This window comes from Macaca fascicularis, chromosome 4, assembly GCF_037993035.2.
Source record: "Macaca fascicularis isolate 582-1 chromosome 4, T2T-MFA8v1.1".
NCBI lineage: Eukaryota > Metazoa > Chordata > Mammalia > Primates > Cercopithecidae > Macaca > Macaca fascicularis.
Genome location: NC_088378.1, coordinates 128,869,498 through 128,894,819, shown reverse-complemented (window position 1 = coordinate 128,894,819; position 25,322 = coordinate 128,869,498). Strand labels below are relative to the sequence as shown.

The following is a 25,322-nucleotide window of genomic DNA, read 5'->3' as shown; positions in this document are numbered from 1 at the left end:
GTGAGGTTCCATTTACTTCCCATATAACTCTACTAAGTGATATAACAATTATTCATTAAATAGAATGTCTACTTTATGCCTTATTCCATGCTAAGCACTTTTTTTTTTTTTTTTTTTTTTTTTTGCAGACTGTTTTGCTCTTGTCACCCAGGCTGGAGTACAATGGCGTGATCTTGGCTCACTGCAACCTCTGCCTCCGGGGTTCAATCAATTCTCCTGCCTCAGCCTCCTGAGTAGTTGGGATTACAGGTGCCTGTCACCACACCCAGCTAATTTTTTGTATTTTTAGTAGAGACAGGGTTTCACCATGTTGGCCAAGCTAGTCTCGAACTCCCAACATCAGGTGATCCACTCACCTCGGCCTCCCAAAGTGCTAGGGTTACAGACGTGAGCCACCATGCCCGGCCATGCTAAGCACTCTGCATACAGCATTTGTAATCCTCAGAACTCTAGAGGGAAACTTTTTTTCCAGTGTTAAAGATGATGACATGGGCTCAGAAACATTCCCTGAGGGTTTATATTAATAGCTTGAAAGCAGTAAAACCAGGATTCGAATTCAAATTTTGGAGCCTTCCTCAGAAGGCTTAGTAGCTATCATTCTTTCTTTTTGTCTCACTGGCTAAGATGTGTGTATTCTTATAATGCCCTCCTATTTATAAGCCTATTTAAAGTGTAAAAGCATGGAGCTGTGGTATACTAGCTCATTACTAGTACAGCTGTACTAGCTGTCGTGTACTGTCAGCATTACATGAACAAAAGATTTGTGGGAAATAATGGAGAAGAGAGGTGTGAACAATATTTACCTTACGTGTACTTTTGCTTTATGTCACCTAGTTCTTCCAAGTCTCTGACAACCACAGTCTTCCCTTGTGGAGGGAAAGATACAGAGACATCACACACATATCTCCTTTAAAAACTGGGGTGTGGGCCCGGCGCAGTGGCTCACCCCTATAATCCTAACACTTTGGGAGGCCGAGGCAGGTGGATCACTTGGGGTTGGGAGTTCAAGACCAGCCTGTACAACATGGTGAAACCTCGTCTCTACTAAAAATACAAAAATTAGCCAATCATCATGGCACATGCCTGTAATCCCAGCTACTCAGGAGGGCTCAGGAGAATCCCTTGAAACTGGGAGGCGGAGGTTGCAGTGAGCCGATATTGTGCCACTGCACTCCATCCTGGGCAACAAGGGAAACTCTGTCTCAAAAAACACAGAAAAACTTGGGCATGGGGTAATAGCAGTAAAAAAACAAATAGGTTAATACACTCTCTTAGAAGTCTGATGGAGAATATTTTGTGAGATACATTGAAGGACTCTAAAGTTTATAAATGATAAGGCATTAGAGATAAAAAGTTTGTCTTTCTCAGATGATGATTTAGTCCTTAGAGAAATTAAACTATATAGTGTCATAGACTGAATAATTACATAGGGGATACTTTTAGCTTTGTACTTACTTGACCACTGATTCTTGGAAGGTTTTTTTAAGTCTGTAGTATAGGTATAGAATAAAACTTACATATTATGTGAATTGCTGGTCACAGGTGGTGGTAATTTTAGCTTACCCTAAGAATTTGCGATTGAAATTTCTTCCTCATTGAAGTAGAAAATTTTGTTTTTCTTGCCAATTATTGTTTAATAGAAAATGAACCTCAGTCTTTTCATTTAATAAAAATTAGTACTTCAAGGCCAGGCATGGTGGCTCACACCTTTAATCCCAGCACTTTGGGAGGCCACGATGGGTGGATCACTTGAGGTCAGGAGTTCGAGACCAGCCTGGCCAACATGGTGAAACCCCATCTGTACTAAAAGTACAAAAATTAGCTGGGCATGGTGGCACACGCTTGTAATCCCAGCTACTGGGGAGGCTGAGGGAGGAGAATCGCTTGAACCCAGGAGGCAGAGGTTGCAGTGAGCCTGGGTTGACAGAGCAAAACTCCATCTCAAAAAAAAAAAAAAAAAAAAAATTAGTACTTCAAATTGTTTTTAATTGCATTTAGTACTTAATAGTTTGATTTATCTTTTTCAATAATTCTTTTTTGCTATTTCTTATTAAAATATGTGCTTGGTTTTTTTGGTTTTTTTAATTGTTACTAAAAGTTACAAAACATTTATTCAAGGTGTTACATTTAATTGGAATGGCACTACAAGAAGAAAAACAACATTTAGAGAATGTCACAGAAGAGCATGTAGTAACATTTACCTTCACTCAGAAGATATCAAGTATGTATATATCTTTTTACTAAACTAACTCGATATAAATGATTTTAAGAAATCACTTAATAACCTCTCTTATTTGGTCATATGGATTCTAAAAGGGTAACATTTAATCTAAATGTTTGAGGCTATATGTACTCATCTGTGTAGTAAAGGTACTATATTAAACCCTGTTATATTTTTATAAAAATATCTAGGGCTAAGTTCAAAGTTACAGTCAGCTGTGGTTGACATAAGATTCTATAGTATTGAAAACAAATAAAAATTATAGGGGATTAGATTGTCATTTCATATAAAGAAATGTGACTTTTTGAAAGAAGGCCAGGGAGTTTTTCTAGCTTTTTATTTTAAAGATTTCAAACATATAGACAAGTGGAAAGAATTGTCCAGTAAACATTCATATACCTACTACCTAGATTTAGTAGTTTGCTATATTTGCTTTTATATTTACGTACTTTCTTGAACCTTTTGTTGTAGACATAATATTTCACGTCTCAAAGAAAAGCTTTTCATTTACTAATTTTCATAACCAGCCATTGGCCTGATAGTTACCTGCAATTGTGGCAACTTTGAATGTTTTTTGTTTAGAGTTTTTTAAAATATTATTCATTTTACTTATTCAGTGTTTTATAGTCACTTATAATGATTATTCCTTTTGATGCTCAAATCATGCCCACTTTGATCAGTGGGAGTTTATTTAGTCAGTTTCTGTGTCCTTTTCACCCAGCCCCATTTGGGCCAGAAAGTACCACCTCACTTTCTGGCCCAAAAGATGCCCAAGCTCATCTTATACTTTCCCTGCCACAGACCGGTAGTCAGCTATTTGCTGAGGTGTTTTTAAATGAATTTATGGTGCTATGATAGGAGTTTATAAATGCTTTGATTAAAAAGGATTATTTCTGTAAATGTGTTCAGTGCCATTTCTTCCTAAATGATAACTGTGAGAATTACGCTACCAGGGGACAGGGAGGAGTAATTTTGTTTGCTTCTAGATCTCTAGTTTTCCTTTTTGCTCTCATCCAAGTAAATGAGAGAAAGAGGAGAAACCACCTTTCCCCACTGAACACTTTATTCATGGATGCCAGTTTTTACCTATTCTTTTTCTCTACCATATTGTTTCTATGGATTAATACTGTGGTTTTTGCTTTCTTTGTTCCTGGTGTGTTTATTTTAGGATAACCACACAGAATACTCCCTAATTTCATTCACTCATCACTATAAAATATTAGGTTCTTGGCCAGGCACGATGGCTCATGCTTGTAATCCCAGCACTTTGGGAGACCGAGGTGGGTGAATCACCTGAGGTCAGGAGTTCGAGACCAACCTGGCCAACATGACGAAACCTGTCTCTACCAAAAATACAAAAATTATCCGGGCATGGTGGTGGGCACCTGTAATCCCAGCTACTCGGGAGACTGAGGCAGGAGAATCGCTTGAACCCAGGATGTGGAGGTCGCAGTGGGCTGAGATCACACCACTGCACTCCAGCCTGGGCAACAGAGTAAGACTCTGTCTCAAAAATATATATATATATATTAGGTTCTCTCTTACTTTCTCTTTCCTTTTTATTAAACGATCATCATTTTCCCTCAACATTACTCTTAATTTGTCTTTAGACATTTTACATAATTAAGACACACGATTTATTTGCAAAGAAACCTCTCCCTTATCTAGAGTCACATCCCTAATGCACGCCACAGAATTTTAGATGTGATAGAATATTAAAGATCACAAAGGTCAATCTCTTCCCTCTTAGGAAAAAGGCACATTTTTCCAGAATGGCAGCACCAAAATCAAGAAAATCGATAATTGAACATTTCTGACTGCAGACTAATAGAAAATATGGACTTAACTCTTATATTCAAATAAACAGTGAATTCCTAGGGGAAGAAATTCATTTTATTCTGAATCTAGTTTTTATTAAAGGCAATGGTCAGAGCAAATAAACGTATTTGTACATATGTGCACCTCTTAATGCTAGTTTATTTTTAGACCTGTAAAATCTCAAGTACACCAGTTATTTTTAGCTGAATTTATATATAATTTTGCTAAAATACATTTTAGCAAATTCGTTTGCTATTAAAAGTCACTTTTGAATGCTTAAAGAATTCTAGTTGTTGGCAGCTTGTTTGTAAAAGGCACATATGTCACATTCTCAAGAAGTATTGAAAATCTCTTTGGTAGAGTCATAATCAAATTATGGGCAATAGGTGTTATAAGCAACTGCATTTATGTTCCTGTGCATAGGAATAAGTACTATGAAGTGTTAGCTGTTGTTATTGTGCCTTTTATTTTTCTGACATAGAACCTGGTGAAGCGCCAAAAAACTCTCCTAGCATACTAGCTATGCTGGAAACACTACAAAATGCTCCCTACCTAGAAGTCCACAAAGACATGATTCGGTGGATATTGAAGGTAAAATTTCCTACATTCTTCTGCTTTTTGTGAGAAATATTAAATATTTGTTACGTGTACATTGTGATGATATTTCATACAGGATACTGATACTTTTTTTTTTTTGTAGACTTTTAACGCTGTTAAAAAGATGAGGGAGAGTTCACCTACCAGTCCCGTGACAGAGACAGAAGGAACCATAATGGAAGAGGTATAAACAGTAAAGTGTGATAATGCTAAAAAATTATAACAAGTTCAGTATGAACAAATTAAATTTATCTACAGTAAGTTGCCAGTTACAACATTGAAATTCCAACAAATATGCCACTATTTGTCTCTATTTGTTGTAGCAATTTTTTGTCTGCTTTTTTCCTTTAAAACATGTTAGGTCAACTTAAGAGTCTTTTCTCTTGTTTAAATAAGTGAGATTGTAGAATAGTTTTTAATTGGTATTTACAATAAAGATATTTCTGCTTTGGAAAAAAATGTGTGTTTTAGCATCTAATGGTCTAATTGAATGGAGCATAATTTCAGAGTTCAAGGGACAAAGACAAAGCTGAGAGGAAGAGAAAAGCAGAGATTGCCAGACTGCGCAGAGAAAAGATCATGGCTCAGATGTCTGAAATGCAGCGGCATTTTATTGATGAAAACAAAGAACTCTTTCAGCAGACATTAGAACTGGATGCCTCAACCTCTGCTGTTCTTGATAATAGGTATTAAAAAAAATTAATTTGTTGACCAGTTGTTCCCAACTAGGGGCAGTGTTGCTTTTTTTCCTTGTAAGTATATTTTTAAACCTAAAGTAATTTATTAGAATTCGTAGGTAAATTTTGTGACCTCCATTTAGAAGATTTAATCTTAGAAATCTCTGAATATAGATATGGTAATATAGTAGGGTATTTTCTGCAGAAGATCTTGGACATTCATGAAAGAATGAGTACACTACACTCAGTTATCTAGAGTGTGTGACATCTGTGTTGCAGATTAGATTGCTGTGAGAATTAAAGGAGATGGTTTTGATACATACCAAAGACTTGACAATCCAAGTTATCAAAACCATGTGTTAAATATATACATGCCTGGCCAGACACGGTGGTTCACACCTGTAATCCCAGCACTTTGGGAGGCCGAGGCGGGCAGATCACAAGGTCAGGAGTTTGAGACCAGCCTGACCAACATGGTGAAACCCTGTCTTTACTAAAAATACAAAAAAAAAAAAATTAGCCGGGCGTGGTGGTGTGCACCTATAATCTCAGCTAGTCAGTAGGCTGAGGCAGGAGAATCGCTTGAACCTGGGAGGTGGAGGTTGCAGTGAGCTGAGATCATGCCACTGCACTCCTGCCTAAGCAACAGAGCAAGACTCCATCTCAAAAAAATAAATAAATAATAAAAGTGGGCCGGGCACAGTGGCTCATGCCTGTAATCCCAGCACTCTGGGAGGCCGAGGCAGGCGGATCACGAGGTCAGGAGATCAAGACCATCCTGGCTGACACAGTGAAACCCTGTCTCTACTAAAAAATACAAAAAATTAGCTGGGCATGGTGGCGGGCACCTGTAGTCCCAGCTACTCCGGAGGCTGAGGCAAGAGAATGGCGTGAACCCGGGAGGCGGAGCTTGCAGTGAGCCGATATCGCACCATTGCACTCCAGCCTGGGTGACAGAGCAAGACTCCGTCTCAAAAAGAAAAAAATAAAATTTAAAAAATATATAGATATATATGTATATGCACACATACATACCTGTAGTCTGCTATTTTATGATTATGTAGAAAGTTTTTAGGATCGTTAATTATATTCATAACCTTTGTATTGCAGCCCTGTGGTTTCAGATATGACACTTACAGCGCTGGGCCCCACACAAACTCAGGTTCCTGAACAAAGACAATTCGTTACATGTATATTGTGTCAAGAGGAGCAAGAAGTTAAAGTGGAAAGCAGGGCAATGGTCTTGGCAGCATTTGTTCAGAGATCAACTGTATTATCAAAAAACAGAAGTAAATTTATTCAAGATCCAGGTAAGTCATAGCTAGATCCTCATCTTCCCGATTAATAACAACTACCAGTTAATGTGGTTGATGATACATTGAGATTTTTTAAATCTAAGAATGACTCCATAGACTTGGATGGTATCTTTGGCAGGTAACTTAGGCAGGAATTCCCCACTTGGCAGATGTGGAACCACTCCAGAAAGTTACATCTGAATCATATAGCTGATAAATAGCAGGGATTCAAAGTAAAGCTTTTCTTTGTGATGTAACATTACATACTTTGGCATTTCACAGTCTTTCCCATGCTTCAGTACACTTGCAAAGCCTTGGTCATTTGTTGACACACTGAAATAATAATTGCTTTGTCTTATTGATAGAGCCTGAGTGGAATCTCCTGAGAACAGTGATAGAGAGTTACCTATGTAAGAGGCAATCCTTGAGCCAAATTCTGACTTAGAATAGTGATACCACCACAGATCGGGTTCCCCAGAAAGCAGATTCTTGAGATACAGATTACTGTGCAGGACAGTTGAGGGCCCTCTTTCAGCAACTGAGGAAATAAAGCAGGGAGATCCAGTCTGTACATGATTTTGTCCACTGACACATTTATTTCTCTGCTTGTAGGTTGTGCTCTGTGTGCATATGCTTGAGTGATACTCAGTAAACTTCTTGAGAGTAGGAACTGTGTCTTGGAAATTCCCAGAGCACTTCTTTAGCCCATGCCTTTCACACTGCAGTGTGAAAGGAGGTTTGAGAGCCACTTTTAGAGTTGCCTTCTCTCTTTAAAGAAAGTCTTTGTATCCTATTTACTAAAGATTGGTCTGCTTCATCTTTTAAAATGGTAATTTGGGCTGGGCATGGTGGCTCATGCCTGTAATCCCAGCACTTTGGGAGGCCAAGGCAGGTGGATCATCTGAGGTCAGGAGTTCGAGACCAGCCTGGCCAACATGGTGAAACCCCGTCTCTACTAATAGTACAAAAATATTAGCTGAATGTGGTGGCGCGCACCTGTAGTCCCAGCTACTCAAGAGGCTGAGGCTCGAGAATTGCTTGAACCTAGGAGGTGGAGGTTGCAGTGAGCTGAGATTGCACCACTGCCCTCCAGCCTGGGCGACGGAGCAAGACCCTGTCTTTTTTTTTTTTTTTTTTTTTAAAGGCCAGGTGCAGTGGCTCACGCCTGTAATCCCAGCACTCTGGGAGGCTGAGGCGGGCAGATCACGAGGTCAGGAGGTCAAGACCATCCTGGCTAACATAGTGAAACCCCATCTCTACTAAAAAATATGAAAAAAAATTAGCCGGGCATGGTGGCAGGCACCTGTAGTCCCAGCTACTCGGGAGGCTGAGGCAGGAGAATGGCGTGAACCCGGGAGGAGGAGCTTGCAGTGAGCCAAGATGGCACCACTGCACTCCAGCCTGGGCGACAGAGCGAGACTCTGCCAAAAAAAAAAAGAAATAGCCATTTAAACTTGGTGCTTTATAAATTTCATTCCAGGCCAAAGACAGAGTTGTTAATTTTATTTAATTTGTTACTTCTTGAAGAAAAAGCATTAGCTGGCTATAAGTGGATTTTCTTAATGCTTTGACATTTGCACTGTTCTAGTGTTAAAGCAAATTAAAACTATTAAAGCAAATTAAAAATAATTCTTTCTAGAGTGTTAGGAAATTTCTAAGATTATACTAATTTATATAAAGAATTCAAAAAATTCCAAAAGAAGCCAGACATCCATCTTGTTTTTCTTGATTTTTCATCCCATTTGAATATAAAAATTAGCACCAGGACACCAGGACAGAAGACTCTGAATTACTTTTTTTTTTCCCCATCTGATCTGGTCTATGCTTAGATTTTTTGTTGTCACTTCGGCTCTGATGTGATTATTTGCTGTATGAATGTCGTTAAGCAGTCTGTCCTCTAGGGGGCGCCCCATTACTGCCAAAACATTTTTTATTAGCGATCATTGTAACCCAGCTGTCCTGAACGCACGTAAGGCAGCCCAGGGAAGAGAGTAGCTCTTTTACCTGGAGTTCAGGGTACAATGGGAGGAATTGGAATACCTCAGTACCCTGAAAGTGTGAAATGTTCAAAAGATTGGATATATTTAAATTCATCGTTCTAATTTCAGTTTACAATTTGAGAATGTTTAATTAATTTGCTGTGGATGGTGAAAATTAGAGTCCTACTTTCTGAATAATCCAAAGTCTTGCATAAATTATTGGTATCTCAAAAGGAATAAACTAGCATTTCATTTCAAATTTACAAGTCTTTATCAAAGATTTTACAATTTAAAGTTGCACATTTGTTATAGGAAAATTAAATGCTTCACTTTTTTGTTTTGTTTTTTGTTTTTGTTTTTGTTTTGTAATGCAGAAAAATATGATCCATTATTCATGCATCCTGATCTGTCTTGTGGAACACACACTAGTAGCTGTGGGCACATTATGCATGCCCATTGTTGGCAAAGGTAATGTATATGCTTAATATTTTCAAGAGAAGTTTAAGGGCTCAAAATTTTTAACGTAGAGGAAATTTTATTCTAGAAAAAAGGAAAAGAACTAAAAATGTTGAAGAAAAAAAATCTATATTTTTGCCTAATAACAAAAGTTATTTGCCTTGTCATAGATGTAAAGTATGTCAGATATATTTTTTAATTTAGCTTTATATCCAAGTCTCTTCTTTATCTTCCAAAGAAGGAAGTGGATCTGTGTCAGTCTGTGGATGAAGAAAAGGGTTTTTACAGTAGGATAAACCCTAGAAGGGTAATGTTGTCTTTCTTTGGGTCCAGGGTGGACAACTCTTGATTCCATAGATGTTAATATTTGCTTTGTTACTTCCCAAAATTTTACTGGCTCCCTGTGATAAGATGAGATGTCCTGAATTTGTTCTACCTTGGTGTTTTCTATGCTTCTGCAAAACCAACAAATCAATATTATTCTAGAACTATGCTCACCCAGTTATTATGAACTACCCCTAACAACTAGCCACCACGTTGTAGTCCCAGCTACTTGGGAGGCTGAGACAGGAGAATTGCTTGAATGTGGGAAGTGGAGGTTGCCGTGCACCAAGATCGTGCAACTGCACTCCCACCTGGGTGACAGAGCGACACTCCATCTCAAAAAAACAAACAAATAGCCACCAGCCTTGGGGAAGTGGCAAGAGAACAGTGGCACCAAGAAATTTTTGTTGCTGCTTTGTAAATGCTTTTTTACATGGCAGTCTTTTTTTTTATTTTCCTGTTTTAGAACCTTTAATCCATTTGGATTTTTAAAATCACTCAAAAATCATGTTAAAAATAATTTAGTTTTAAGATTTTTCATTTTTGAACTATTTGTGGAAACAAATTATTTAAAATGTTGAAGCTTGTGGCTGTCATTTATATAAATTACCATTGTTTTGATACCTCATGTTCTCTAATTGTAAAGGTATTTTGATTCCGTTCAAGCTAAAGAACAGCGAAGGCAACAGAGATTACGCTTACATACAAGCTATGATGTAGAAAATGGAGAATTCCTTTGCCCCCTTTGTGAATGCTTGAGTAATACTGTTATTCCTCTGCTGCTTCCTCCAAGAAATATTTTTAACAAGTAAGTTTTGGCTCATGACAACTCATAACAAAGCCGTAGTTTGCTTTGAAGATAATGAAATAATAAATCAGGGAGGAAGACTTAACGTAGGCAGTTGCATAGTGTTTTCCAGATACTTTCCAAACTCTGGTCATTTTCTTCTAGCAGACCTGTGGAATATCATTTTAGTTTTTAGAGAGGAGCAGGTGAAAATTTAAGTTTCTAAGCTATAAAATTCCTGTGTATTTATGAAAACCAAGTATCTGGTTTATTTCTAAGGACCCTACTTTTAATATCTTCCATGCACTTTTCAAGAGATGCTCAGTAAACTGGTAGGGGGAGATGGAACAACTCAAACTGACTTTATAGGACAGTCTGAAAATCGTATAAAACTTTTTGCAATGTACTAGCCATTCATAGTTTCAAGAACCAGGCAAAAAAGTGAAAATCTATTGCTATATTTTAAATGGAAAAATCTCAGATGGGCATTGTGGCTCACATCTATAATCCTAGCACTCTGGGAGGCCAAGGTGGGAGGATCATTTGAGCCCAGGAGTTCAAGACCATCCTTGGCAACATAATGAGACCCTGTCTGTACAAAAAATAAAAAGTTAGCTGGATGTAGTGGCATATGCCTATAGTCCCAGCTACTTGGGAGACTCAGGTGGGAGGCTCGCTTGGGTCAAGGCTGCAGTGAGCTTTGATCATGCCGTTGCACTTCAGCCTGAGTGACAGAGCAGAACCCAGTCTCAAAAATAAAATAAGTGCTTGCTTCAGTAGCACATACGCTAAAATTGGAACGATAAAGAGAAGATTAGCATGGCTCTTTCACAAGGATGACACACAAATTTGTGAAGTGTTCCATATTTTTAGCTCTTTTAGAATTTGTCTAGCAGACCAAAAAAAATAAAGAAAATGGAAAATTTCTGTAACTTCATAATTTTTTGGATGCTTTTAGTTATGAGTATTGGACATACTCATTTCAAGCATGAATTTGATAATGTCTGCTATTCAAATCTGAACTTCATTTCTCAATGTAGAATTATGCTGCCTACCTTGCATGCACAAATATTAAGTTATGTGAGTATAAATGATCCATTTCTGTGTTACTTGGATTCAGTTCAAAGCAAAGTCAGTTTTTTCTTGTCAGTTTTAGGAGTTCAAACTTTGGTGTCTTAGTCTATGCTACCACAAAATGTTCTTAAAATATTAGTAGATTTGGGTGTAAGCTCATGCTTTTTAATTATAGAAGAATATCATGGTACTTATCTGCATTTGAACTGATAAAGAAATTAATTATTGTTAGATTGAGGATTAACTGTGTATAAGAAGAAATCACTCTTGTTGGATTTCACCTGTCACTTTATTGGTCCACTTTTTGGGTTTTGCCCATGAGATTCAATTATGGTTTAGTCATATTCGAATATAATCATAAAAATACACAGGCTTTGGAATCTTACAGAGCCAAATTTGAATGCTAGCTTTGTCCTTTATTCGGCCTTAGTCAAGTTACATAGCTCTAAACCTCAGTTTCCTCATCTGTAAAATGGGGATAATAATAAAACCTATTACAAAATGTAGTAATACAACCTATACAAATAATACAATATAGGGATACAACCTATGCAATAATACTACAACCTGAAACAAAATATAGGGATATTTTGAGGATTAAGTCTAATACCATAAGATATTTACAGTAAAATGCTTCACTAAATGCTTGTAACATAATAAGCACTTGGTAGATATTAATAGTGATGGTGATTATGATACTTAAGAAATTCTAGCAAATTCCAGTACTGAAGAGTGAGATTTTTAATACACAGTGTTATTACCATCATATTGACAAATAATATATTCATTTCCATTGGCCAATATCCTAATTTTTTTAATGCAACGAATTTTCCCTTATCTTTTTTGTTTTTAATATTTGGAGTGTGTCTAAAATATGCCTGTGATCATTTAAGGAGTCTTTTGTATCTTAAGGAACAATAATAAAACACTAAATACTCTCTATAATCTTTTCTAGCAGGTTAAATTTTTCAGACCAACCAAATCTGACTCAGTGGATTAGAACAATATCTCAGCAAATAAAAGCATTACAGTTTCTTAGGAAAGAAGAAAGTACTCCTAGTAAGTTCCGGTAACCTGTTTTCATTTTTCCCTAAAGTCCGAGGTCATCAGAAAATGTATTTCCAGAAGAAATTGTTTAAAAGTGAAACCTCCCACTTAAAATTTTGACTCATTCTAATTTTCATTGTCTTAATAAACTAAATTTGACTTTACTGCATTACTCCTAATTCCTTAAACACACAAGCTCATGTGAAGTTTATAACAAACACTTCTCACTTATTCCCCCATTTTATTGAAGAGCTTCTGGAGGTGGGGGAGATGTAACTGAGTGTTGCAGAGCTAGCTTCAGTTCTTGGTGGGCTAACTCACCTTACTGTTGGCATTACCAAAGGCTTCCCAAGTTTCATAGACCATGTACTGCACTTATGACCTTGTGGGAACGTAGTATGAACAGAATTTATATCATTGGTTTTCATAGAAACAGAATAGCTACTCTTGTTTTCATTTTAGTGGCTGTACTGTAAGGAAAAGCATAGATAAGAAAGGGCCTTGGTCAACTAGAGCAATAGTGTTTTCATGCTTCATATGGTTGTTATGCCAGTTTTTATTAGGGAATTTTTTTCCTGTTGTTTTTAATTTCTTTGACCTATATGGCTATACTTTTAGGAATATTGTCATGTATTGAATAATGGTATAAAATGCCTGTTTCCATAGATAATGGGTCTACAAAGAATTCAGAAAATATGGATGAGTTACAGCTCCCTGAAGGGTTCAGGCCTGATTTTCATCCTAAGTGAGTATATTATTTTACTCCTTTAAAATTTGACCCATTTGAAATGATGATTAAATCAGCAGTTAGGAGGAATATGATTTGGCAAGCAAGGGAGCAAAATGTTATAGGATACTGATCTTTAGTTCTAAAGTTTAAGCAGAGGCTGAGGCAGGAGGTGTGAGCCCAGGAGGTAGAGGCTGCAGTGAGCCTTCATTGTGCCACTGCACTCCAGTCTGGGTGACAGAGTGAGACCCTGTCTCAAAACAACAAAAAAACTTTTAAGCATTACATGATTGTATTTATTGCAGTACATTAAAAAAATCTAAGAATGATGTGGCGTGGTTAATTGTCACCACCCTCTCCTAGTCAGCATTGCTGACCCCCTCCATACCCCTTTCTTTACCTGGCTCTCCTTGACGACATCTAATCAGTAATTCTAAACACAAACTGCTAAGCTTCCCCGAAGGATCCCGCACTTCTGTCTGACTTCAGAATTTCTATGAATGACCTAACCAAGCTTTTGGCAACCCACGATTAAAACCAGAATATTTTCCACCCTACTTTACCCCATAGCCAGTTAGTTACAAGGTATAGCATAGATTCTGGAGCTAGACTGGTTGATTCAGTTCCCAGCACCACCACTTTTTAGCTGTGCAACTTTGAGCAAATTGCTTGACCTCGCTGTACCTCAGTTCCCTCATCTGTTAAGTGAGGATAATTCATAGTTCTTATTAGGATAAAGTGACATAATGTACATAGAGCTACCTGAAAGCTATGCCTGGCACGTACCAAGTAACTCAATAAATACAGACCTAGAAGACTTGAATAGAAAAAACATCACACCTATAATCCCAGCACTTTGGGAGGCCAAGGCGGGCAGATCACTTGAGGTCAGGAATTCAAGACCAGTCTAGCCAACATGGTGAAACCCTGTCTCTACTAAAAATACAAAAATTAGCCAGGCGTGGTGGTACACGCTTGTAATCCCAGCTACTTGGGAGGCTGAGGCAGGAGAGTCGCTTGAACTTGGGAGTCAGAGGTTGCAATGAGCCGAGATTGCGCCACTGCACTCCAGCCTGGGTGACAGACTGAGACTCCATCTCAAAAAAAAAGAAAAAGGAAGAAAAAAACTTCAATCTTCTGTCTGCCACACTCCACCAGTCCTGTCATTTTATTTGTCACTTCTAGTATTTACTTCCATATTTCTAATTAGACAGTATCTTCACTGTTGACTAGTAAATTATTCCACAATTTTTGGTTAAATCTAGTTGTCAGTTTTTACATTATAATAACTGTGTTTCTGCTGATACAAGTTGCATATTAGAATTATATTTCCTTTCTCGTACAGTTTTGTCTTATAGTTAATAATTACCTTGTCTTTTTCATGTATTTGTTTTCTATGTATGTATTTCTTTTTTTCTTTTTTCTTTTTTTTTTCCTGAATGGTGCAGTAGATCTGTCCAATGTCTAACAACTTTTCTTTTTTTCTTTCTTTTTTTTTTTTTTTTTTTGAGACAGAGTCTCACTCTGTCACCCAGGCTGGAGCGCAGTGGCATGATCTCAGCTCCCTGCAGCCTCCCCTCCTGGGTTCAAACAATTGTCCTGCCTCAACCTCCCAAGTAGCTGGGATTACAGGCATGAGCTACCACGCCAGACTGATTTTTGTATTTTTAGTAGAGATGGAGTTTCTCCATGTTGCCCAGGTCAGGTCTAACTGACCTCAGGTGATCCACCTGCCTCGGCCTCCGGAAGTGCTGGGATTACAGGCGTGAGCCACCACACCCAGCCTCCTAAAAACTTAATTCTAAGTGCTCAGATCTGTCAGATGGTCTTCTGTTGCTGGGTCCTCCTTCCCCCACACAGCCTCTGTTCTCCTGCAGGCGGGAGGGGGCACAGCTGTCACTTCTCTTGGGTCCTGCTCCTCTTATTTTCTGGATTGCGTATCTTCCTCTTTCTTAAGTACTTGCTCTTTTTGCAGATTCCTAAGAAAGGATACCTGGATGGTATATTTTCATGTTTGAAAATGTTTATTTTATTCATATGCTCAATTGATAGTTTGGGTATAGAATTCTAGGTTAGAAGTAACTTTTCATCTAGATTTTGAAGGCATTATTTTACTAAATTCTATATGCATTGAGAAATTAATCCCATTCTAATTCCTGTTCCTTTGTAAACTTTTGTTTTCGTTTTTGTTTTTTTTGAGACAGTTTCTCACTCTGTCACCCAGGCTGGAGTGCAGTGGCACAATCTCAGTTCACTGTAACCTCTGTATTCTGGGTTCAAGCGAGTCTCCTGTCTCAGCCTCCCGAGTAGCTGGGATTACAGACGTGAGCCGCCACACCTGGCTAATTTTTTTTTTTTTTTTTTTTTTTGAGACAGAGTCTTACTCTGTCGCCCTGGTTAGAGTGCAGTGGCGTGATCTCAGCTCACTGCAACCTCCGCCTCCTGGGTTCACACCATTCTCCTGCCTCAGCCTCCGTAGTAGCTGGGACTACAGGCACCCACCGCCACGCCTGGCTAATTTTTTGTATTTTTAGTGGAGACAGGGTTTCACCATGTTAGCCAGGGTGGTCTCGATCTGCTGACCTCGTGATCCGCCCACCTCAGCCTCCCAAAGTGCTGCGATTACAGGAGTGAGCCACCGCACCTGGCCACCTGCCTAATTTTTGTATTTTTAGTAGAAACGGGGTTTCACACCATGCTGGCCAGACTGGTCTCAAACTCCTGACCTCAGATGATCCGCCACCCTCAGCCTCCCAAAGTGCTGCAATTACAGGTGTCAGCCACTGCACCCAGCCACTTTTTTTTTTTTTTTTAACTTTTTTAGAGACGAGTTCTATGTTGTCCAGGTTGGCCTTGAACTCCTGGGCTCAGGTGATCCTTCCACCTCAGCCTCCTGAGTAGTTGGGATTACAGGTGTGAGCCACCAAGCCTGGTTCCTTTATAACTCTATTACTTCTTTTTTTTTTTTTCTTTTTTGAGACAGAGTATCGTTCTTGTCACCCAGGATGGAGTGCAGTGGCACAATCTCAGCTCACTGCAACCTCTGCCACCCAGGTTCAAGGGATTCTCGTGCCTCAGCCTCCCAAGTAGCTGGGACTACAGGCACGTGCCACCATGCCCCACTCATTTTTTGTATTTTTAGTAAAGACAGGGTTTCACCATGTTGGCCAGGCTGGTCTCAAACTCCTGACCTCAAGTGATTCACCCATTTTGGCCTCCCGAAATGCTAGGCATGCGTGAGCCACCACACCCGGGCTTGTAACTCTGTTACTTCTGAAAACTGTAAGATATTCTCTTTATCTCTTCAGTGTTCTGAAATTTTTTATGATATTTCTTGGTATATGACTCTTTTTATTCATTTTGCTAGGCATTCAATAAACCTATTGAATCTGAACATTCATGTCCTTCATTTCTGAGAATTTTTTATGTCATTTCTTAAATAATTTGGATTTTGTTCTTTGAGGTAGATCTGTTAGCTCACTATTGAACTGATACCCTAATTTTCTTAAAAGTTTTTTGCTTTCGATGTTGTCTCTGTTTTCCCTGAGTTCTGTTTCTCTGCTTCTTTGTTTTGGTTTCTCTCTTTGATGCTTTCCTTAAATGTTTATTAGTCCTTGGATAACTAAGCATAAGGATACCTGGTGGACAGGTGGAGCTTGCTGACTTGTAAGCCTCACAGTTAGGTGATCAGGACACCTCCAGTCTTTTACTTGGTGACCCCCAAATATCAGTGTGTAAAAACAACTTTCCCCTGAGGATTGTTCACTGGAAAAACTAATCTCTGTGGCAGTGGGTATACATTGCTGCTGTTCTCAGGATGGGAAACAGGGTCAAGGATCTCACTGTGTAGTATGTAGGCTTTTGCCCAGCACCCTGTTTTCAGCCCTGTGCCTCACCCCTGCTAAATCAAAGAGTAACTCCTCTTGAGCAGGGGCAGTTTGCATTATCTCTGATCACTTTGCATACAATTATCTCTGGATATATGTGAAGTGGTTCAATTTCAATGTAGCAAAGAGCTGTTAAGAAACTGAACCATTTGATATGTGCACATTTTCTATGACATTTCTTGGTATATGACTCTGAGCTAATTTTATACATGTTTACTTCAGGAACCCTTATTCCGAGAGCATAAAAGAAATGCTAACGACATTTGGAACTGCTACCTACAAGGTGGGACTAAAGGTTCATCCCAATGAAGAGGATCCTCGTGTTCCCATAATGTGTTGGGGTAGCTGTGCATACACCATCCAAAGCATAGGTGAGGGACTGACGGCTGTTTCTCTGTACATCACAAGCATTTGTTGATATGAATTAGGTGTAGAATCTTGTTTTTTAAATGAAATGTTTAAAGTGGGTAACAACGTGAAGAAATAATAAAAAGACTTAGAAGCAAGAAATGTAGTGTACTGACAAAATACTAGATTGATAGTTCATAAATTAACCACAGCAACAAGAGAACTCTTGGTGGTGATTATAGCTTCTTGTCAGTTGAAGGAATGTGCTGTTCATTTTTACTTTGTAACCAAATGTAATTTTTGTGAAATGACTTTGAAGATTCTGAAACTTGACAATATTGTACTTTCTGTAGAATTGGGGGTTTTTTAACCTTTTTTAAAAAATTGTATTAAAATATTCATAACATAACATTTACCATTTTAACCATCTTTAATCTGTAGAAAGAATTTTGAGTGATGAAGATAAACCATTGTTTGGTCCTTTACCTTGCAGACTGGTAAGTTCTCAGTTTATTCAGTTCATAAAAGGGGGGCATGGAAATTAGGTGGTTCTGCTTCTTTTAATCTTACGGATCTGCAGTAGTTACTTACTACATTCACTTCTTTCGTAGTAAAAACCCACTTTCTGTAAGGATATTAAAGAAGTAACGGTTGTGGTTTAATCTTTTAAATAAACTTCAGGAGGCCAGGTGCGGTGGCTCGTGCCTGTAATCTCAGCACTTTGGGAGGCCAAGGTGGGAGGATCACCTGAGGTCGGGAGTTTGAGACCAGCCTGACCAACATGGAGAAACCTCGTCTCTTCTAAAAATACAAAATTAGCCAGGTGTGGTGGTGCATGCCTGTAGTCCCAGCTACTCAGGAGACTGAGGCAGGAGAATCGCTTGAACCTGGGAGGCGGCGGTTGCAGTGAGCTGAGATTGCGCCATTGCATTCCAGCCTGGGCAATAAAAGTGAAGCTCCATCTCAAAAAAAAAGAATATTGCAGCCTGGGCAATATAGTGAGACCTGATCTCTACACAAATTTTAAAATTGGCGAGGAGTAGTGGCGTAGCATGTTCATGTGGTCCCAACTACTTAGGAGGCTGAGTTGGGAAGATCGCTGGAGCTGGGGAGGTCGAGGCTGCAGTGAGCCATGATCGTGCCCCTGTACTCTAGCCTATGCAACAGAGCAAGATCCTATCTTAAAAAAAAAAAAGAAGAAGAAGAATGTATATTCTAGCTCCACTTTCTTGCTAACCATTCATATTTCAACTCCTGCAATTGGGCTCCACTTCTAACACTTTATCACTTCCATGAAATATCTTTTTCCAAGTTCACCAAATGATCTCCTAATTATCATTTTGTGTGGGCATTTTTTAGCCCTTTTCTTTGAAACCTCTACTTAATTGCTCGTTCTGAAACTTTTTATTTCTCTCCATTCCTTCTTCGTTCTGAAACTCATTTTTTCTCTTAATTTCTGTGAAACTCCTGGCTTTCTTTCTACATCTGTGGCTGTTGCCTCTCAGCCTCCTCTCCCTCCTCCATCCTGCAGTTGTCATTTTTAAACCTCCAGAGTTCTGCCATCTAATACTCTTCCCTGATCAGCCCCATCTATGCCTCTGATTTCAGTTATATCCAAATGATCCCCACCTGTGTATCTCCAACCCAGATCTTTATCTTAGGCCTAGGTTTTCTCTGCCTGCTTTATTTTTTCACCTGGATCTCCTACAGGTATCTAAAATTCAACAATCCAAATTAATTTTTCTTCCTATAGTCCCTCTTTTAGTTAATTTCACCACTATTCATCCAGGAGAAACCAGAAAATTGAAGTGTTTTGTTTTTGGTTTTGTTTTTGTTTTTTTTGATATGGAGTCTTGCCCTGTCACTCAGACTGGAGTGCAATGGCATGATCGTGGCTCACTGCAACCTCTGCCTCCTAGGTTCAAACAACTCTCCTGTCTCAGCCTCCCGAGTAGCTGGGATTACAGGTGCACGCCACCACGCCCAGCTAATTTTTGTATTTTTAGTAGAGATGGAGTTTTACCATGTTGGCCAGGCTGGTCTCAAACTCCTGATCTCAGGTGATCTGCCCATCTCAGCCTCCCAAAATGCTGGGATTACAGGCATGACCCACTGTTCCTGGCCTAGATACATTATTTAGCCTGGGCATTCCCATTCGCTTGGCCAGCAGAGTCTGACAAATTCTCACCATGCCTTCTGCTACTTGTTTGGTTCAGCCCCACATCATTTCTTGCCTAGATTATTGTAGCAGTTTTTACCCCGAATCTCACCCTTCTCTAATACATTATCAGAGGGGCTCCTCAAAAGCAATCCTGATCATATTCTTCATACATTTACAAACTTAACCTGTTTCTCCATTATCACCTCCTGCCAGTTCCCAGCCCTGTGGTCCAGATTTGTAGAATCACTGCCAGTTCCTCAGTGCTAGTCCCCATGCCTTTGCACATTCCATTTCCTCTGCCTAGAGTACCCTAAGCAGACTGCTACTCTTTCAGATGCTGTTCAAGCTTTCCCTTCCTTTAGAAAGCCCTCTGAGCCCTGTACTGTGAGTTAGAGATCTCTCAACTGTGATGCCTGTCTCCTTCCCGACTTTCTTCCTTTCCTACCCCCAGGGCTTTAAGCTCTTTGAGAGCAGGAGAGGGAGAATGGGTTTTATTTGAAGATCTTCAGAACCAGGACCTAATGTATATAGTAGGACCTCAATATTTATTGAACCAAACATTACAGAAAATTTGGAAAATGAAAAAACAAGCAGGAAGAATAAAGTCATCTACTTATCACATTCCATCTTTTTTCATTAGCATGTTTATTCTTGATTTCAATTGGTACTCATATGTAGCTTTGTTGCTGTGGTATTCTTTAAATCAAGAGTTTTCTTATTACTGCTTATTTAGTCCTCATAACAGTTTCTAATAGCTGCGGGCACCCTCATTTGTGCCACCATCTTCTTGGACAGTTTCCCCAATATTTGGAGTATCTCTTTAGGGTACTCTACGTTTTAAGAAAGAGTATCCACATTTTAGAGTATCTCTTTAGGATAAACATAAGAAATACATGTTTTAGAGTATCTCTCTAGAATAAACATAGAAATACTGCATCCGCATCTTGGCTTGTTTATTTGTTTTTTGAGATGGAATCTTGCTCTGTTTTCCAGGCTGGAGTGCAGTGGTGTGATCTCAGCTCACTGCAACCTCTCCCTCCAGGGTTCAAGCGATTCTCCTACCTCAACCTCTTGAATAACTGAGACTACAGGCGCCCGCCACCATGCCTGACTAATTTATTTTTAGTAGAGACAGGGTTTCTCCATGTTGGACAGGCTGGTCTCGAACTCCTGACCTCAGGTGATCTGCCCATCTCGGCCTCCCAAAGTGTTGGGATTACAGGCGTGAGCCACTGCTCCCGGCCTGCATCCGCATCTTGGGAGTGTCCCTTGCTTTCGGTCTGATGCATATATTCTATATTCTTTTCTTTTCCAGAGAAAACCAGCAACATGGTGGCAAAGGGATAGATTTCGTTTATTCAGCATTACACTTAGACATTTCCTACTCCATTTATCCTGTGTTAGAGGCATGTCATGGAGATGTCGTAGATTTAGTTCCATACCATCTAGAGCAGTTTCATTGTGCATCCAGCTGTGCTCTGAACTAGCATTCCTGAAAGATAACTGCTTTGCCTGTTGGTTTTTTGGTTAATTGTACTGGTTTCTTTATTTTAGGATGACTGTCTTAGGTCATTGACGAGATTTGCCGCAGCACACTGGACAGTGGCATCACTTTCAGTGGTGCAAGGACATTTTTGTAAACTTTTTGCATGTGAGTATTAATACATTTATAACATGTTATGGTAATTTCTCATCCTCTGAAATTTTGTTTTTAATGGTACAGCTTCTTTCAATAATGAATTAAATATTTAGTAGTACTGGTTGTCTTATATATAAGCTGTAGCTTATAAATTCTCATGTATCTCACAAGAAGATAAATTTAAAGCAGATTATAAACATTTTAACATATTTTGGCATATGAAATATCCTAATGTATTTTTCTTTAAATCTCTAGCATTGGTGCCTAATGACAGCCATGAAGAACTTCCATGCATATTAGATATTGACATGTTTCATTTATTGGTGGGTATTTTGTAGTTTGGACTTCTATGTCATACTATGTAACTTTACCTTGTTTGGTGAGCAGTGTAGTGGCAGACAGGAAGGAGTTATATGATTTCCTTACCCTTTCTGAGTATAATTCTTTTATGACAAACCTCAAAAAGAAAATATTTAGGAACCTAGTTGAGAGACTTGACCTTGTTGTCGAGACATCCTCTGACTCTTATTTTGCTTTGTGGCTGAGGTCAGTATTTTAACCTCTCTGTGCTTTTAATCTGTAAAGAGATAAAAACACCAGCAACTGGTCAGGTGGTGGTGGCTCATGCCTGTAATCCCAGCACTTTGCAAGGCTCACCCCAGATCACTTGAGGTCAGGAGTTTGAGAGCAACCTTGCCGACATGGTGAAATCCTATCTCTACAGAAAGTACAAAAAATTAGCTGGGCACGGTGTCACACGCCTGTAATCCCAGCTACTCAGGAGGGTGAGACAGGAGAATCACTTGAACCCAGGAGGTGGACATTGCAGTGAGCCAAGATTGCACCACTGCACTCTATCCTGGATGACAGAGCAAGACCCCATCAAAAAAAAAACCAGCAACAGAAGCACTGCTGCTGGCCGATACGGTGCTTTTGTACATTTTCAAAATTCTGGCAGTGTGGTCACACTACTTAGCAGCAGAGAGCCCCTTATAATTCAGGGAAAGGTATGTCCTCTGAGCTGGTACATCCTGGTGCTAAGACACACAGCTATCCAAATAGTGGTTAGTCAAATTTCAGCCCTACCTCAACTAGGTTCCCTTGCACAGGATACAGAGTGTACTACCACATCCAGCAGCCCCAAGTGCTGTCCCCTTATTCTCTAGACCTCAGATTCTGCACCTTTAAGTTGATTAGTACCTACTTTATATGACTGTGTCAGAACTCAATCCATGTAAAGCACTTAGAGCAATATATTCCTAATAAATTCTGGCTATTACTGTTCTCATTGCTGCAACTAAAACCACCACCACTTAGAATGCCATGCAGACAGCAGTAGGCCGACAGAGCTAGCATTTGTGTACTTGCCAGCATTTACATACATTCACACATCTCTACCACGTACATGTAACATACTGTCTCTAGTTTACCAATAGGGAAACTGAGGCCTGATCAGAGATGTTAATTTGTTTAAAAAAGCTCATAAGAGGAGGAGGTAGGATTCATATCTAGATATTTATGGATCCAAAACCCATATTTTTTCAACTGCCTACTCCCTGGAAAGAGTTCAGATATTGTTTTTGTTAACAATAAGCTATGTATAGGAGACCCACTGGATTAATGAAATCATAGTGCCCATCGAGTCCTGTAACTCTTACGGCATTTCATGTAGCCAGTCGTATTGGATTTTCTAACATGCATACCCTTTCTTTAGGAACAAAGATTTCTTAAAGGGAGGAGCTGAACTCAGGAGGGATCACAGTAAGAAAATGGAAATGTGACCGGGTGCGGTGGCTCACGCCTGTAGTCCCAGCACTTCGGGAGGCCTAGGCAGGCAGATCACCTGAGGTCAGGAGTTTGAGACCAGCCTGGCCAACGTGGCAAAACCTCGTCTCTACTAAAAATACAAAAAGTCAGGCATGATGTTGCACACCTGTAATCCCAGCTACTGAGGAGATTGAGGCAGGAGAATCGCTTGAACCCAGGAGGTGGAAATTGCAGTGAACCAAGGTTGCGCCACTGCACTCCAGTCTGGGCAACAGAGTGAGACTCTGTCTCAAAAAATAATAATAATAATAAATCAAAATAAAAGTAAAAGTAAGAAGATGGAAATGTGCTTAGCTGTGAAAGGAAAGGCGATCTGTCTGATGTCCTGTGTTTGGTGCCTAGGTGGGCTTGGTGCTTGCGTTCCCTGCGTTGCAGTGTCAGGATTTTTCAGGGATCAGCCTTGGCACTGGAGACCTTCACATTTTCCATCTGGTTACTATGGCACACATCATACAGATCTTACTTACCTCATGTACAGGTAACTCTTGCCTTTTTGTCAGCTTCTTGAAGGAAATACTTGAGTTTTCTGAGTTTAAAAAAAAAGCATTAGAGGAAAAGGTATTTGGATGAGAATAATACCTGAATTAGGCTATTTTTTTCTGTGTATCCTCATATGAAAAGTTTTGAAACATTTCTTTCTCTTTAAATTTCCTAGTAATATGAATCTTTCTAGTTTTAATTTCATACATTGAGTAATATTTGTGTAGGATAGTAATTAAATCTTTTAGAATCTTATGTTTTAGAATGCCAATTTTGTTTTAACTTACATGTTTGCTACTGCCCACATGAATTCATCATTAAATTATGTTTTGCATTCAAAATTCTTGTTTTTCATACACTTTTAAGACTATATTTATTTGATGTTACTTAAAACGTGCCAGCTGGCTGTTTGGTTTGATGGAGATCAATACTGTGCTCCCACTTGAGGGATTAAAATTTTGCATGTTTTCTAAGAATATTTCATGTTATATGTGAGTTTATGAATATATTTGCATGTTTAATGTCTTCAGTCCTTTTGGTAACACTTAATTGAAAAATACAGAGTACTAGTATTTCCTTATCTTTCAGAAGAGAATGGCATGGATCAAGAAAATCCCACTTGTGAAGAAGAATCAGCAGTTCTTGCTTTGTATAAAACACTTCACCAGTATACGGGAAGGTGAGCTAGTTATCTCTGCATGATAACGCATTTCCCTAAATATTGCTAGATGATGATAGCATGAGAAAGGAATTCGTTTGTTAATTAGGGGAAATTGTTGTCTGTTGACATGTTTTTAAAAGAAGATGTGGAGTGATCTGCAGGGCTTTTCTGAGCTATTCATATACTAACATAATTGGAAATCTGGCAGAAAGGTGATAATATGAAGAGCTTCCCACATTTATTTGGCTGTGGAACCCTTCATTTGCTCAGAGGATCTGGCACAGGCTAGAGGACAGATCAAATGTACTTTGGAAAGTTGATATTCTAAAACTTATGTTGTCTCATTCAGAATGGGAATTTAAAACTGCAAGTTAAATTGGCATAATTTTTTTTTTTTTTTTTTTTTTTTTTTGTGAGACGGAGTCTCGCTCTGTAGCCCAGGCTGGAGTGCAGTGGCCGGATCTCAGCTCACTGCAAGCTCCGCCTCCTGGGTTCACGCCATTCTCCGGCCTCAGCCTCCCGAGTAGCTGGGACTACAGGCGCCTGCCACCTCGCCTGGCTAATTTTTTGTATTTCTTAGTAGAGACGGGGTTTCACCGTGTTAGCCAGGATGGTCTCGATCTCCTGACTTCGTGATCCACCCGTCTCGGCCTCCCAAAGTGCTGGGATTACAGGCTTGAGCCACCGCGCCCGGCCGGCATAATTTATTTTTAAGGTAATATTCAGTAGTGGCAGGAATAAAATGAAATTATTAGAATTTCATGTATGGTTAAGAGTCATGATTTGCTACAAACAGCAATTCAGTAGTTTGCTTAGCCTTCAACAGTATATATGTCAAGAATCTGTAAAGTCAAGAACCTATAAAAATGTCTGCTTTTGAATAAATTATCCCATTTCTGAGAACCTACATTAACAAAATAATTCAACATACAGAAAAAAACATACAGGCATATAAAGATGGAAACTCCAGTCAGGCACGGTGGCTCACCCGTGTAACCCCAGCACTTTGGGAGAATGAGGCTGGCAGATTACTTGAACCCAGGCGTTCGAGACCAGCCTGGCCAACATGGTAAAACCCTGTCTCTACCAAAAAAGTACAAAAATTAGCCAGGCATGGTGGCATGTGCCTGTGGTCCCATCTTCTCAGGAGGTTGAAGTAGTCATATCAGCCGGGGAGGTGAAGGCTGCAGTGAACTATCACACCACTGCACTCCAGACTGGACAACAGAGTGAGACCCTGTCTCAAAAAGAAAAAGATGTATATGTGATATTATTTACATTAGCAAAGAATTGAAAGCAATCTAAGTGTTTGCAGGG

At 39.2% G+C, this 25,322-nt stretch overlaps 1 protein-coding gene and 1 non-coding gene across 23 annotated transcripts in view; both read left to right on the top strand.

The window, feature by feature from the left end:
* The window catches only part of UBR2 (ubiquitin protein ligase E3 component n-recognin 2), a 130,163-nt gene that overhangs the window by 90,857 nt on the left and 13,984 nt on the right, over nucleotides 1–25,322 (top strand). For 14 of the 22 annotated variants that reach the window (XM_074038047.1, XM_074038048.1, XM_005552983.4 and 11 more), the window contains 15 exons: nucleotides 2,119–2,221; nucleotides 4,521–4,630; nucleotides 4,740–4,820; nucleotides 5,144–5,322; nucleotides 6,424–6,623; nucleotides 8,962–9,055; nucleotides 10,014–10,175; nucleotides 12,184–12,287; nucleotides 12,942–13,020; nucleotides 17,112–17,260; nucleotides 17,679–17,734; nucleotides 20,953–21,049; nucleotides 21,293–21,360; nucleotides 23,207–23,342; nucleotides 23,933–24,023. In XM_074038047.1, coding sequence (XP_073894148.1) covers nucleotides 2,119–2,221; nucleotides 4,521–4,630; nucleotides 4,740–4,820; nucleotides 5,144–5,322; nucleotides 6,424–6,623; nucleotides 8,962–9,055; nucleotides 10,014–10,175; nucleotides 12,184–12,287; nucleotides 12,942–13,020; nucleotides 17,112–17,260; nucleotides 17,679–17,734; nucleotides 20,953–21,049; nucleotides 21,293–21,360; nucleotides 23,207–23,342; nucleotides 23,933–24,023 — 1,709 coding nt within the window. Of the gene's footprint in view, nucleotides 1–2,118; nucleotides 2,222–4,520; nucleotides 4,631–4,739; nucleotides 4,821–5,143; nucleotides 5,323–6,423; nucleotides 6,624–8,961; nucleotides 9,056–9,281; nucleotides 9,351–10,013; nucleotides 10,176–12,183; nucleotides 12,288–12,941; nucleotides 13,021–17,111; nucleotides 17,261–17,678; nucleotides 17,735–20,952; nucleotides 21,050–21,292; nucleotides 21,361–23,206; nucleotides 23,343–23,932; nucleotides 24,024–25,322 lie in introns of those variants that run through there. The other 8 variants (XM_045390901.3, XM_074038045.1, XR_012433803.1 and 5 more) reach the window with 7 other exon arrangements.
* LOC123573129 (U6 spliceosomal RNA) lies at nucleotides 10,919–11,025 on the top strand. Its single transcript, XR_006697878.1, has one exon. It is a non-coding gene; the product is annotated as a U6 spliceosomal RNA (small nuclear RNA).